Here is a 14308-nt window from a genome sequence, read left to right on the forward strand (position 1 = left end):
AGCCTGTGGCAGGTGCCAAGGTGCGCTCCACGGGGGAGCGCCCTCACCCACGCAGGAGGCCACCGCGTCACATAGGGCAACCCCTGCCCCCCACCACCCCCCGGCCAAGCCAGAGGACAGACCGACACGAAACCGCAGCCCCAGTCCGAGGACCCACACACCTACCCTGCACAACCCCTCAGACCAACACCTGCCAGTTGGGTGGTGTGTGGACACCCTCGGAGGACGAAGAGCATGACCACCACCAGCAGCCTCGCAGTCCACGCCGTCCGCCGCAGAGACGTGGATCCCCCCAACACGGTGTGGTTGCACGCCCACCTGCACAGCAGGAGGGAGGGCTACCGCAGAGAGAGACGCGTCGCAGAGGGCACTACCCTCGCCACAGGGTCCACAGACCGAGGCGCAGCTCCCCGGACCTCTCCCAGCAGCAGTGCACAGGGAGGCGCAGATTCGCTCGGCATGTAGTCGTGGAGATCTGCAGCCTCTTTCATGCCGAGCTGCTCCTGGCTGGCCCCAGCACCAACTGCTTACCTGTCGCTGGCAAAGTCACCACTGTCCTCCACACCTTCTCCTCCGCATCCTTCCAGGGTGCAGCCGGCAACACCGCCGATGTCTCTCAGTCGTCTGCGCGGACGAGCCCTGCAAATACACCTGCACCTACTCTGCAGTAACACGATGGGTGGCATCAGTGGTGGGTCCTCATAGTGATACCCAGGAGCGGGCATTATTGGACACAATGGACAGGATTCGCGGAGACATGGCAGTGGTGGTGTCAATATAATGTGTGCTGTTTGTGGCTCTGAAATTCAATATGGGTAACACCCATGACAAACCCTCAGACACCCTTGTGCATCCCCTTCATGCTGACGAGACGTTTGCCTTACCCTGCCTACTGCACATATGTGATGCATGCCCTGTGGCTGCAGCACAGGTGGTGGCAGGTTGAGTGAGGCTGGCCGTGAGGGAGATGCACGAGAGGGTGAGTATGGGATGGAGCCATGAGATTGTATGAGGATTGGGTCGCGTGTTAGTGGCAGGATGAGTACTGGCGAGGTGAGTAGGTGGAGGTAAGATGAGGATGGGGTGTGAGTGGGCATGAAGGGTGATGTGACAGAATAGTGTTGGCGGTGCTGAAGGAGATTTGGGGTGGGGGCAGTGTTGTGGCAGACGGAGTGTAGGGGAAAGACTTCGTGTTCTCACTGTGGCTGACCTACTGCGGTCATTGCAGCGCCTCCTGCACTGTATGCAGGTGGGCGATATGTTGGTGGCGCAGGTGACCCCCTCTGCCACCTCGAGCCAGGCCTTCTTGGTGGCAGAGGCAGGCCGCTTCCTCCCGCCCGCCGGGGGGAAGATCTGTGTCCTCCCCCTCCTCCTCACCCCATCTGATGATATCTGGGGTGAGGCATCATTAAACTGGGAGCAGCCTTCCCCCTGGGCTGCTCCATGCTGCAATTTGTCCCATTGGTTGCAGCATCTGTCAGTGGAGGACTGCCCCTTTAACTCGAGAGCCTCCAGCTGACAGATCGTACTGCGCATGCGCAGCCCGCCCGACGCGCAGGCCAGCGCCGTGGACCCCGGAGGAGCAGGTAATTGGATCCTATTAGTGGGTTGCCTGCTACGATCGCGTGGGCAACCCACTAATTTCGCCGTTCGCGTTTTCGACGCTCCCGGAGGACCACCCGCTGGGAACCCGCAGGCCTGCTAAATTCGAGCCCAAGGTGTGTGAGTTCAGTGTAAAGTGGAGAGCATTATCCACATTGCTTTTGACTGGTCTGGGACCTTTCCCAGGAATGTTTTCTGCTTGTTATTGGAAGAGCCACAGCTCGTTATCCGGGCGAGTTACAGAGCTGCTCAGAATCTGACCTCAGTTGATGAAAATCTGACCATTTGTTTTGCTTTTCCTCTCCCCATTATATTTTGGTGATCAGGAGGTGCAGTGGGCCAGCAGGTTCCTGTACAGACCATTCAGTTACACCAAACCTCAGGGCAGGTGAGCGTTCATCAGTCTACCCAACACACAGCAACAGTCAGCGACAGCAACTCCGAGATTTCTCAGGCCTCAACCAGTGGAGCAAGTAAGGACAGTCCTTTCTCACCTACTTCACATATTGTTCTTTCTCATTTCCACCCCGTCTCCCAGTCCTGTCCTGCATATACTGACTCGGGCTCAGGTACTGTTCTCCAGCTTCTAGTCCCTCACCCTCCACCAGCAACGTGCCAGGCTTAAACTCAAAATTAATTTTGTCTGATTAAAAACATTTGTTATGTCAGTGTTTGTCGTGGCAGGTGAACTGTCGCACGGGAGGTTTCACCGGCCTCGCCCCACATACCCGTCCCCCTCTGTCACTCCATCCCTCGCCCCACATACCCGTCCCCCTCTGTCACTCCATCCCTCGCCCCACATACCCGTCCCCCTCTGTCACTCCATCCCTCGCCCCACATACCCGTCCCCCTCTGTCACTCCATCCCTCGCCCCACATACCCGTCCCCCTCTGTCACTCCATCCTTCGCCCCACATACCCGTCCCCCTCTGTCACTCCATCCCTCGCCCCACATACCCGTCCCCCTCGGTCACTCCATCCCTCGCCCCACATACCCGTCCCCCTCTGTCACTCCATCCCTCGCCCCACATACCCGTCCCCCTCTGTCACTCCATCCCTCGTCCCACATACCCGTCCCCCTCTGTCACTCCATCCCTCGTCCCACATACCCGTCCCCCTCTGTCACTCCATCCCTCGCCCCACATACCCGTCCCCCTCTGTCACTCCATCCCTCGCCCCACATACCCGTCCCCCTCTGTCACTCCATCCCTCGTCCCACATACCCGTCCCCCTCTGTCACTCCATCCCTCGCCCCACATACCCGTCCCCCTCTGTCACTCCATCCCTCGTCCCACATACCCGTCCCCCTCTGTCACTCCATCCCTCGCCCCACATACCCGTCCCCCTCTGTCACTCCATCCCTCGCCCCACATACCCGTCCCCCTCTGTCACTCCATCCCTCGCCCCACATACCCGTCCCCCTCTGTCACTCCATCCTTCGCCCCACATACCCGTCCCCCTCTGTCACTCCATCCCTCGCCCCACATACCCGTCCCCCTCTGTCACTCCATCCCTCGCCCCACATACCCGTCCCCCTCTGTCACTCCATCCCTCGCCCCACATACCCGTCCCCCTCTGTCACTCCATCCCTCGTCCCACATACCCGTCCCCCTCTGTCACTCCATCCCTCGCCCCACATACCCGTCCCCCTCTGTCACTCCATCCCTCGCCCCACATACCCGTCCCCCTCTGTCACTCCATCCCTCGCCCCACATACCCGTCCCCCTCGGTCACTCCATCCCTCGCCCCACATACCCGTCCCCCTCTGTCACTCCATCCCTCGCCCCACATACCCGTCCCCCTCTGTCACTCCATCCCTCGCCCCACATACCCGTCCCCCTCTGTCACTCCATCCCTCGCCCCACATACCCGTCCCCCTCTGTCACTCCATCCCTCGTCCCACATACCCGTCCCCCTCTGTCACTCCATCCCTCGCCCCACATACCCGTCCCCCTCTGTCACTCCATCCCTCGCCCCACATACCCGTCCCCCTCTGTCACTCCATCCCTCGCCCCACATACCCGTCCCCCTCTGTCACTCCATCCCTCGCCCCACATACCCGTCCCCCTCTGTCACTCCATCCCTCGCCCCACATACCCGTCCCCCTCTGTCACTCCATCCCTCGTCCCACATACCCGTCCCCCTCTGTCACTCCATCCCTCGCCCCACATACCCGTCCCCCTCTGTCACTCCATCCCTCGCCCCACATACCCGTCCCCCTCGGTCACTCCATCCCTCGTCCCACATACCCGTCCCCCTCTGTCACTCCATCCCTCGTCCCACATACCCGTCCCCCTCTGTCACTCCATCCCTCGCCCCACATACCCGTCCCCCTCTGTCACTCCATCCCTCGCCCCACATACCCGTCCCCCTCTGTCACTCCATCCCTCGCCCCACATACCCGTCCCCCTCTGTCACTCCATCCCTCGTCCCACATACCCGTCCCCCTCTGTCACTCCATCCCTCGCCCCACATACCCGTCCCCCTCTGTCACTCCATCCCTCGCCCCACATACCCGTCCCCCTCGGTCACTCCATCCCTCGTCCCACATACCCGTCCCCCTCTGTCACTCCATCCCTCGTCCCACATACCCGTCCCCCTCTGTCACTCCATCCCTCGTCCCACATACCCGTCCCCCTCTGTCACTCCATCCCTCGTCCCACATACCCGTCCCCCTCTGTCACTCCATCCCTCGTCCCACATACCCGTCCCCCTCTGTCACTCCATCCCTCGTCCCACATACCCGTCCCCCTCTGTCACTCCATCCCTCGCCCCACATACCCGTCCCCCTCTGTCACTCCATCCCTCGTCCCACATACCCGTCCCCCTCGGTCACTCCATCCCTCGCCCCACATACCCGTCCCCCTCTGTCACTCCATCCCTCGTCCCACATACCCGTCCCCCTCTGTCACTCCATCCCTCGTCCCACATACCCGTCCCCCTCTGTCACTCCATCCCTCGCCCCACATACCCGTCCCCCTCTGTCACTCCATCCCTCGTCCCACATACCCGTCCCCCTCGGTCACTCCATCCCTCGCCCCACATACCCGTCCCCCTCTGTCACTCCATCCCTCGCCCCACATACCCGTCCCCCTCTGTCACTCCATCCCTCGTCCCACATACCCGTCCCCCTCGGTCACTCCATCCCTCGCCCCACATACCCGTCCCCCTCTGTCACTCCATCCCTCGTCCCACATACCCGTCCCCCTCTGTCACTCCATCCCTCGCCCCACATACCCGTCCCCCTCTGTCACTCCATCCCTCGTCCCACATACCCGTCCCCCTCGGTCACTCCATCCCTCGCCCCACATACCCGTCCCCCTCTGTCACTCCATCCCTCGTCCCACATACCCGTCCCCCTCTGTCACTCCATCCCTCGTCCCACATACCCGTCCCCCTCTGTCACTCCATCCCTCGCCCCACATACCCGTCCCCCTCTGTCACTCCATCCCTCGTCCCACATACCCGTCCCCCTCGGTCACTCCATCCCTCGCCCCACATACCCGTCCCCCTCTGTCACTCCATCCCTCGCCCCACATACCCGTCCCCCTCTGTCACTCCATCCCTCGTCCCACATACCCGTCCCCCTCGGTCACTCCATCCCTCGCCCCACATACCCGTCCCCCTCTGTCACTCCATCCCTCGTCCCACATACCCGTCCCCCTCTGTCACTCCATCCCTCGCCCCACATACCCGTCCCCCTCTGTCACTCCATCCCTCGTCCCACATACCCGTCCCCCTCTGTCACTCCATCCCTCGCCCCACATACCCGTCCCCCTCTGTCACTCCATCCCTCGTCCCACATACCCGTCCCCCTCTGTCACTCCATCCCTCGCCCCACATACCCGTCCCCCTCTGTCACTCCATCCCTCGCCCCACATACCCGTCCCCCTCTGTCACTCCATCCCTCGCCCCACATACCCGTCCCCCTCTGTCACTCCATCCCTCGTCCCACATACCCGTCCCCCTCGGTCACTCCATCCCTCGTCCCACATACCCGTCCCCCTCTGTCACTCCATCCCTCGCCCCACATACCCGTCCCCCTCTGTCACTCCATCCCTCGCCCCACATACCCGTCCCCCTCTGTCACTCCATCCCTCGCCCCACATACCCGTCCCCCTCGGTCACTCCATCCCTCGTCCCACATACCCGTCCCCCTCTGTCACTCCATCCCTCGTCCCACATACCCGTCCCCCTCGGTCACTCCATCCCTCGCCCCACATACCCGTCCCCCTCGGTCACTCCATCCCTCGCCCCACATACCCGTCCCCCTCGGTCACTCCATCCCTCGCCCCACATACCCGTCCCCCTCTGTCACTCCATCCCTCGTCCCACATACCCGTCCCCCTCTGTCACTCCATCCCTCGCCCCCCTCTGTCACTCCATCCCTCGTCCCACATACCCGTCCCCCTCTGTCACTCCATCCCTCGCCCCACATACCCGTCCCCCTCTGTCACTCCATCCCTCGCCCCACATACCCGTCCCCCTCTGTCACTCCATCCCTCGCCCCACATACCCGTCCCCCTCGGTCACTCCATCCCTCGTCCCACATACCCGTCCCCCTCGGTCACTCCATCCTTCGCCCCACATACCCGTCCCCCTCTGTCACTCCATCCCTCGCCCCACATACCCGTCCCCCTCTGTCACTCCATCCCTCGCCCCACATACCCGTCCCCCTCTGTCACTCCATCCCTCGCCCCACATACCTGTCCCCCTCGGTCACTCCATCCCTCGCCCCACATACCCGTCCCCCTCTGTCACTCCATCCCTCGTCCCACATACCCGTCCCCCTCGGTCACTCCATCCCTCGCCCCACATACCCGTCCCCCTCGGTCACTCCATCCCTCGCCCCACATACCCGTCCCCCTCTGTCACTCCAACCCTCGCCCCACATACCCGCCACCCCTCGGTCACTCCATCCCTCGTCCCCCTCTGTCACTCCAACCCTCGCCCCACATGCCCGTCCCCCTCGGTCACTCCATCCATCGCCCCCCTCGGTCACTCCATCCCTCGCCCCACATGCCCGTCCCCCTCGGTCACTCCATCCCTCGCCCCACATGCCCGTCCCCCTCGGTCACTCCATCCCTCGCCCCCCTCGGTCACTCCATCCCTCGCCCCACATACCCGTCCCGCTCGGTCACTCCATCCCTCGCCCCCCTCGGTCACTCCATCCCTCGCCCCCCTCGGTCACTCCATCCCTCGCCCCCCTCGGTCACTCCATCCCTCGCCCCCCTCGGTCACTCCATCCCTCGCCCCACATGCCCGTCCCCCTCGGTCACTCCATCCCTCGCCCCACATGCCCGTCCCCCTCGGTCACTCCATCCCTCGCCCCCCTCGGTCACTCCATCCCTCGCCCCACATACCCGTCCCGCTCGGTCACTCCATCCCTCGCCCCCCTCGGTCACTCCATCCCTCGCCCCCCTCGGTCACTCCATCCCTCGCCCCCCTCGGTCACTCCATCCCTCGCCCCCCTCGGTCACTCCATCCCTCGCCCCACATACCCGTCCCCCTCGGTCACTCCATCCCTCGCCCCACATACCCGTCCCCCTCGGTCACTCCACCCCTCGTCCCACATACCCGTCCCCCTCTGTCACTCCATCCCTCGCCCCCCTCGGTCACTCCATCCCTCGCCCCACATACCCGTCCCCCTCGGTCACTCCATCCCTCGTCCCACATACCCGTCCCCCTCGGTCACTCCATCCCTCGTCCCCCTCTGTCACTCCATCCCTCGCCCCACATACCCGTCCCCCTCTGTCACTCCATCTCTCGTCCCCCTCTGTCACTCCATCCCTCGCCCCACATACCCGTCCCCCTCTGTCACTCCATCCCTCGCCCCACATACCCGTCCCCCTCGGTCACTCCATCCCTCGCCCCACATGCCCGTCCCCCTCGGTCACTCCATCCCTCGCCCCCCTCTGTCACTCCATCCCTCGCCCCACATACCCGTCCCCCTCTGTCACTCCATCCCTCGCTCCACATGCCCGTCCCCCTCGGTCACTTCATCCCTCGCCCCACATACCCGTCCCCCTCTGTCACTCCATCCCTCGCCCCACATACCCGTCCCCCTCTGTCACTCCATCCCTCGCCCCACATACCCGTCCCCCTCTGTCACTCCATCCCTCGCCCCACATGCCCGTCCCCCTCGGACACTCCATCCCTCGCCCCATACACATAAGAACCTAAGAAATAGGAGCAGGAGTAGACCATACGCCCCCACGATCCTGCGCCACCATTCAATAAGATCATGGCTGATCTTCGACCTCAACTCCACTTTCCCACCCGATCCCCATATCCCTTAATTCCCCTCGAGTCCAAAAATCTATCGATGTCAGCCTTAAATATATTCAGTGACTGGGTATCCACAGCCCTCTGGGGTAGAGAATTCCAAAGAGTCACACCCCTCTGAGTGAAGAAATTCCTCCTCATCTCAGTCTTAATTGGCCGACCCCTTATTATGAGACTCTGCCCCCTTGTTCTGGACTCTCCAGCCAGGGGAAACAGCCTCTCAGCATCTACCCTGTCGAGCCCCCTCAGAATCTTACGTGTTTCAATGAGATCACCTCTCACTCTTCTAAACTCTAGAGAGTATAGGCCCATTCTACTCAATCTATCCTCACAGGACAACCCTCTCATCCCAGGAATCAGTCTAGTGAACCTTCGTTGCACTGCCTCGAAGGCAAGTATATCCTTCCTTAGATTAGGAGACCAAAACTGCACACAGTACTCCAGGTGAGGTCTCACCAAAGCCCTGTACAATTGCAGCAAGACTTCCTTACTCTTGTACTCCAACCCCCTTGCAATAAAGGCCAACATACTATTTGCCTTCCTAATTGCTTGTTGTACCTGCATGTTAACTTTTTGTGTTTCTTGTATGAGGACACCCAAATCTCTCTGGACACCAACATTTAATAGTTTCTCACCATTTAAAAAATATTCTGCTTTTCTATTCTTCCTACCAAAGTGAATAACCTCACATTTCCCCACATTTTACTCCATCTGCCACCTTCTTGCTCACTCACTTAACCTGTCTATATCCCTTTGCAGACTCTTTGTATCCTCCTCACAGGTTACTTTCCCACCTAGCTTTGTATTGTCAGCAAACTTGGATCCATTACACTCGGTCCCTCATCTAAGTCATTGATATAGATTGTAAACAGCTGAGGCCCAAGCACCGATCCTGGCGGTACCCCACTAGTTACAGCCTGCTAACCTGAAAATGACCTGTTTATTCCTACTCTCTGTTTTCTGTCCATTAACCAATCCTCTATCCATATTACCCCCAACCCCATGAGCCCTGATCTTGTGTAACAACCTCTTGTGTGGCGCCTTTTGAAAATCCAAATATACTACATCCACTGGTTCCCCCTTATCTCCTGCTAGTTACACCCTCAAAAAACTCTAATAAATTTGTCAAACACGATTTCCCTTTCATAAAACCATGTTGACTCTGCCTAATCATATTATGATTTTCTAAGTGCCTTGTTACCACTTCCTTAATAATGGATTCCAGGATTTTCTCAACTACTGATGTCAGGCTAACTGGCCTGTATTTCCCCGTTTTCTCTCTCCCTCCTTTCTTGAATAGCGGGGTAACATTTGCTACCTTCCAATCCACTGGGACTGTTCTACAATCTAGGGAATTCTGGAAGATCATAACCAATGCATCCACTATCTCTGCAGCCAGCTCTTTTCGAACCCTCGGATGTAGGCCATCAGGTCCAAGGGATTTATCAGCTTTTCAAGTACTTTTTCTCTACTGATGTTAATTACTTTAAGTTCCTCAATCTCGTTAGACCCTTGGTTCCCCACTATTTCTGGTATGTTCTTTGTATCATCTATTGTGAAGACAGATACAAAATATTTGTTTAACGTCTCTGCCATTTCCTGATTCCCCATTATAATTTCTCCTGTCTCAGCCTCTAAGGGACCCATGTTTACTTTTCCTACTCTCTTCCTTTTTAAATACTTGTAGAAGCTCTTACAATCTGTTTTTATATTTCTTGATCGTTTACTCTCATATTCTATTTTCTCGCTCTTTATCAATTTTTTGGTCATCCTTTGTTGGTTTCTAAAACTCTCCCAATCCTCAGGCTTATTATTCTTCTTGGCAACATTATAGGCCTCTTTTAATCGAATACTATCCTTAACTTCTTTTGTTAGCCACGGATGGATCATTTTTCCCATGGAGTTTTTATTAATCAATGGAATGTATATTCGTTAAGAATATTGAATTATTTCTTTACGTTGCTTATAAATCTTTAATATCCTTTAATCTAATTTCCAAATCAACCTTAGCCAACTAGCCCCTCATAACGATGTAATTGCCTTTGTTAAGTTTAAGACTCTAGTTTCGGACATACGGACCGAACTCAATGTAAAATTCTAAGATATTATGATCACTCTTCCCCAGAGGAACCCTTACTATGAGATTACTAATTAACCCTGTCTCATTACACAAGACAAGATCTAAAATAGCCTGTTCCCTGGTTGATTCCACGATATATTGTTCTAGGAAACTGTCTCGAATGCATTCCATGAACTTGTCCTCCAGACTACTTCTGCCATTTTGATTTGCCCAGCCTATATGAAGATTAAAGTCCCCCACGATTATTGCATTACCTTTGTTACAGTCTCCTCTAATTTCCTGATTTGTACCCTGTCCAACACTATAACTACTATTAGGGGGCCTATAAACTACTCCCACCTGCCCTTGTTATTTCTTAGCTCCACCCATACTCCAACCATCAGGGTCAACATCCTGATTTTCTGAGCTAAGATCCTTTCTCATTACTGTCTTTATCTCATCCTTTATTATCAGGGCAACCCCCCACCCCTTTTCCATTTTTCTATCTTTTCGAAAAGCCAAGTACCCTGGAATATTTAGTTCCCAATCTTGGTCACCTTGCAATCACATCTCAGTAATGGCTACTAGATCAAACCCATTTATTTCTATTTGTGCTATTAGTTCATCTGTCTGGTTACGAATGCTTCATACATTCAGATAGAGCGCCTTTAATTTTAGCTTTTTACTATTTTTCCCTGATTTGTCCTTATTCACTGATGCACTATTACTCTCTGTCCCTTCCTGACACTCTGCTTATCTTTACCCAAATCGCCACACTACTCTATGGCCTTGACTTTTCTCTTTCGTTCTATAAATTTCCCGTCACCTGAACCCTCTCCGTCCTGCCCCCTCCCCACTTTTTTTTAGTTTGAAGCCCTATCTACCACCCTGGTTATTCAATTTGCCAGGACACTGGTCCCGGCCCGGTTTAAGTGGAGCCCATCCCAATGGAACAGCTCCCTCTTTCCCCAGTACTGGTGCCAGTGCCCCATGAATCGAAACCCCTGTCTCCCCCACCACTCTTTGAGCCACGCATTTAACTCTCTGATCTGTTTGACCCTGCGCCAATTTGCACTTGGCTCAGGTAGTAATCCAGAGATTATTATCTTTGAGGTTCTGCTTATTAATTTGGACCCTCGCTCCTCAGACTCCCTCAGCAGAACCTCATTCCTAGTTCTACCTATGTCATTGGTTCCTACATGAGGGGATCCTGCCCCTTATGCTCCAAGTTCTTCTCCAGCCACGAGGAGATGTCCTTAACCCTGGCACCAGGCAGGCATCACAGTCTTTGGGATTCCCAGTCGCGGCTGCAGAGAACAGTATCTACCCCCCTGACTATACTATCCCCTACCACTACCACATTCCTTTTCGCTCCCCCCACTTGAATGGCCTCCTGTACCACGGTGCCATAGTCAAATTGCCCATCCTCCTTGCAGTCTTTGACCTCATCCACACAGGTAGCAAGTACCTCGTACCTGTTGGACAAGGTCAAAGGCTGAGGCTCCTTCATCACTGCATCCTGGGACCCCATACCTGCCTGACTCGCAGTCACATCCTCCTGTCCCTGACCACTGAACGAATCTAAACTACTACCTAACCTAAGGGCTGTGACATTGATACTCGTCTCTCACACCCAGGTCCCCTCCTGCTCTCTCCACTCCCACTTTATATCTGGGCCGCTCGTCTCTCACACCCAGGTCCCCTCCTGCTCTCTCCACTCCCACTTTATATCTGGGCCGCTCGTCTCTCACACCCAGCTCCGCTCCTGGTCTCTCTGCTCCCACTTTATATCTGGGCCGCTCGTCTCTCACACCCAGCTCCGCTCCTGGTCTCTCTGCTCCCACTTTATATCTGGGCCGCTCGTCTCTCACACCCATGTCCGCTCCTGGTCTCTCCACTCCCACTTTATATCTGGGCCGCTCGTCTCTCACACCCAGGTCCGCTCCTGGTATCTCTGCTCCCACTTTATATCTGGGCCGCTCGTCTCTCACACCCAGCTCCGCTCCTGGTCTCTCTGCTCCCACTTTATATCTGGGCCGCTCGTCTCTCACACCCAGGTCCGCTCCTGGTATCTCTGCTCCCACTTTATATCTGGGCCGCTCGTCTCTCACACCCAGCTCCGCTCCTGGTCTCTCTGCTCCCACTTTATATCTGGGCCGCTCGTCTCTCACACCCAGCTCCGCTCCTGGTCTCTCTGCTCCCACTTTATATCTGGGCCGCTCGTCTCTCACACCCAGCTCCGCTCCTGGTCTCTCTGCTCCCACTTTATATCTGGGCCGCTCGTCTCTCACACCCATGTCCGCTCCTGGTATCTCTGCTCCCACTTAATGTGTGGGCCGCTCATCTCTCACACCCAGGTCCGCTCCTGGTCTCTCTGCTCCCACTTTATATCTGGGCCGCTCGTCTCTCACACCCAGGTCCGCTCCTGGTCTCTCTGCTCCCACTTTATATCTGGGCCGCTCGTCTCTCACACCCAGCTCCGCTCCTGGTCTCTCTGCTCCCACTTTATATCTGGGCCGCTCGTCTCTCACACCCAGGTCCGCTCCTGGTCTCTCTGCTCCCACTTTATATCTGGGCCGCTCGTCTCTCACACCCAGGCCTGCTTCTGCTCTCTCCGCTCCCACTTAATGTGTGGGCCGCTCGTCTCTTACGCCCAGGTCCACTCCATCCCTCACCCACATATCCCTCACCTCCAGGATAAAGCAGCCCGCTTGATTGGCACCCCATCCACCACCCTAAACATTCACTCCCTTCACCACCAGCGCACAGTGGCTGCAGTGTGTACCATCCACAGGATGCACTGCAGCAACTCGCCAAGGCTTCTTCGACAGCACCTCCCAAACCCGCGACCTCTACCACCTAGAAGGACAAGGGCAGCAGGCACATGGGAACACCACCACCTGCACGTTCCCCTCCAAGTCACACACCATCCCGACTTGGAAATATATCGCCGTTCCTTCATCGTCGCTGGGTCAAAATCCTGGAACTCCCTTCCTAACAGCACTGTGGGAGAACCTTCACCACACGGACTGCAGCGGTTCAAGAAGGCGGCTCACCACCACCTTCTCAAGGGCAATTAGGGATGGGCAATAAATGCTGGCCTCGCCAGCGACGCCCACATCCCATGAACGAATTTTTAAAAACCCACATACCCCTCCCCCTCGGACACTCCAGCCCTAAAGAATGGCAGACTGTTTGGGGCATCAGAGATGAGCCAGCCCTCCCCTCACCTCCCCGATGGTGGGGTGAGAAGGTGGGGCTCCGTGTCCCATCCTCACTGCCCCAAAACGCTATGCTGTTAGAGCAGAACTTCACAAGATCACGGAAGGAGGAGCTGCCCATGAACTGTCCACTGATAGACCAACAGTTCCAGTAACATACAGCTATCGATATTACGATTAGTGAATGGTTCAGTGAGTGTACGTCTCCTTAGGAACATAGGAACAGGAGTGGGTCTTTCAGCACCTCGAGCCTGTTCCACCATTCAATGAGATCATGGCTGATCTGTATCTTAACTCCATTTTCCTGCCTTAAAGCCCTTAATACCCTTGCTAACAAAAATCTATCAATCTCAGTTTTGAAATTTTTAATTGACCCCCAGCTTTTTGGGGGAGAGAGTTCCAGATTTCCACTACCCTTTGTGTGAAGAAGTGCTTCCTGACATCACCCCTGAACGGCCGAGCTCTAATTTTAAGGTTATGCCCCCTTGTTCTGGACTCTCCTACCAGAGGAAATAGTTTCTCTCCATCTACTCCATCAAATCCTTTAATCATCTTCAATACCTCAATTAGATCACCCTTTAATCTTTTATACTTGAGGGAATACCAAGTCTGGTCTGTTCAACCCTTCTCATATTTTAACCTTTCAGCCCCGGTTCATCATTCTGGTGAATCTGCACTGCACCCCCTCCAAGGCCATATATCCTTCCTGAGATGCGGTGCCCAGAACTGAGCACAGGACTCCAGATGGGGTCTAACCAGGGCCCTATCCAACTGTAGCCCTTGGACATTGGGCCATGTTGTTGCAGTGACTGTACTGTTTGTAAAAGTTTGAACCCTTGGTGATATTCTTTTATGTTTGCATTTTTGCTGGAGTTTTGTTTAATTTTCTCTCTCCGTCTGTCAGTGACGTTGCCGGCCACAATCGTGACGTCGTCTGTGCCCACCTCGATGGCCAGTCACGTGATGTACCCTAGCCCTCACGGTACGGTGATGTACACGACCTCCAGTCCCGGCCTGTCTGACGGTGCACTCACAGTCCTCAACGCCTTTTCACAGCCTTCTTCGGGGATGCAAGTGTCTCACAGCCAGATGCAAGAGCAGGGTAAGGTCGTCAATGAAGGTAACTGGTCTCCCACTAAGGA

At 56.3% G+C, this 14308-nt stretch overlaps 1 protein-coding gene across 1 annotated transcript in view; it reads left to right on the forward strand.

Annotated features, from left to right (window-relative positions):
* Positions 1-1930: 1930 nt before the first annotated feature.
* Positions 1931-14308, forward strand: part of LOC137308129 (serum response factor-like) — a 34558-nt gene continuing 22180 nt past the window's right edge. The window contains exons 1-2 of the mRNA XM_067977028.1: positions 1931-2075; positions 14071-14268. Coding sequence (XP_067833129.1) covers position 2075; positions 14071-14268 — 199 coding nt within the window. The 5' untranslated portion in view covers positions 1931-2074. The remainder of the gene's footprint in view (positions 2076-14070; positions 14269-14308) is intronic.

Source organism: Heptranchias perlo, unplaced genomic scaffold (assembly GCF_035084215.1).
Source record: "Heptranchias perlo isolate sHepPer1 unplaced genomic scaffold, sHepPer1.hap1 HAP1_SCAFFOLD_1214, whole genome shotgun sequence".
Classification (NCBI taxonomy): Eukaryota; Metazoa; Chordata; class Chondrichthyes; order Hexanchiformes; family Hexanchidae; genus Heptranchias; species Heptranchias perlo.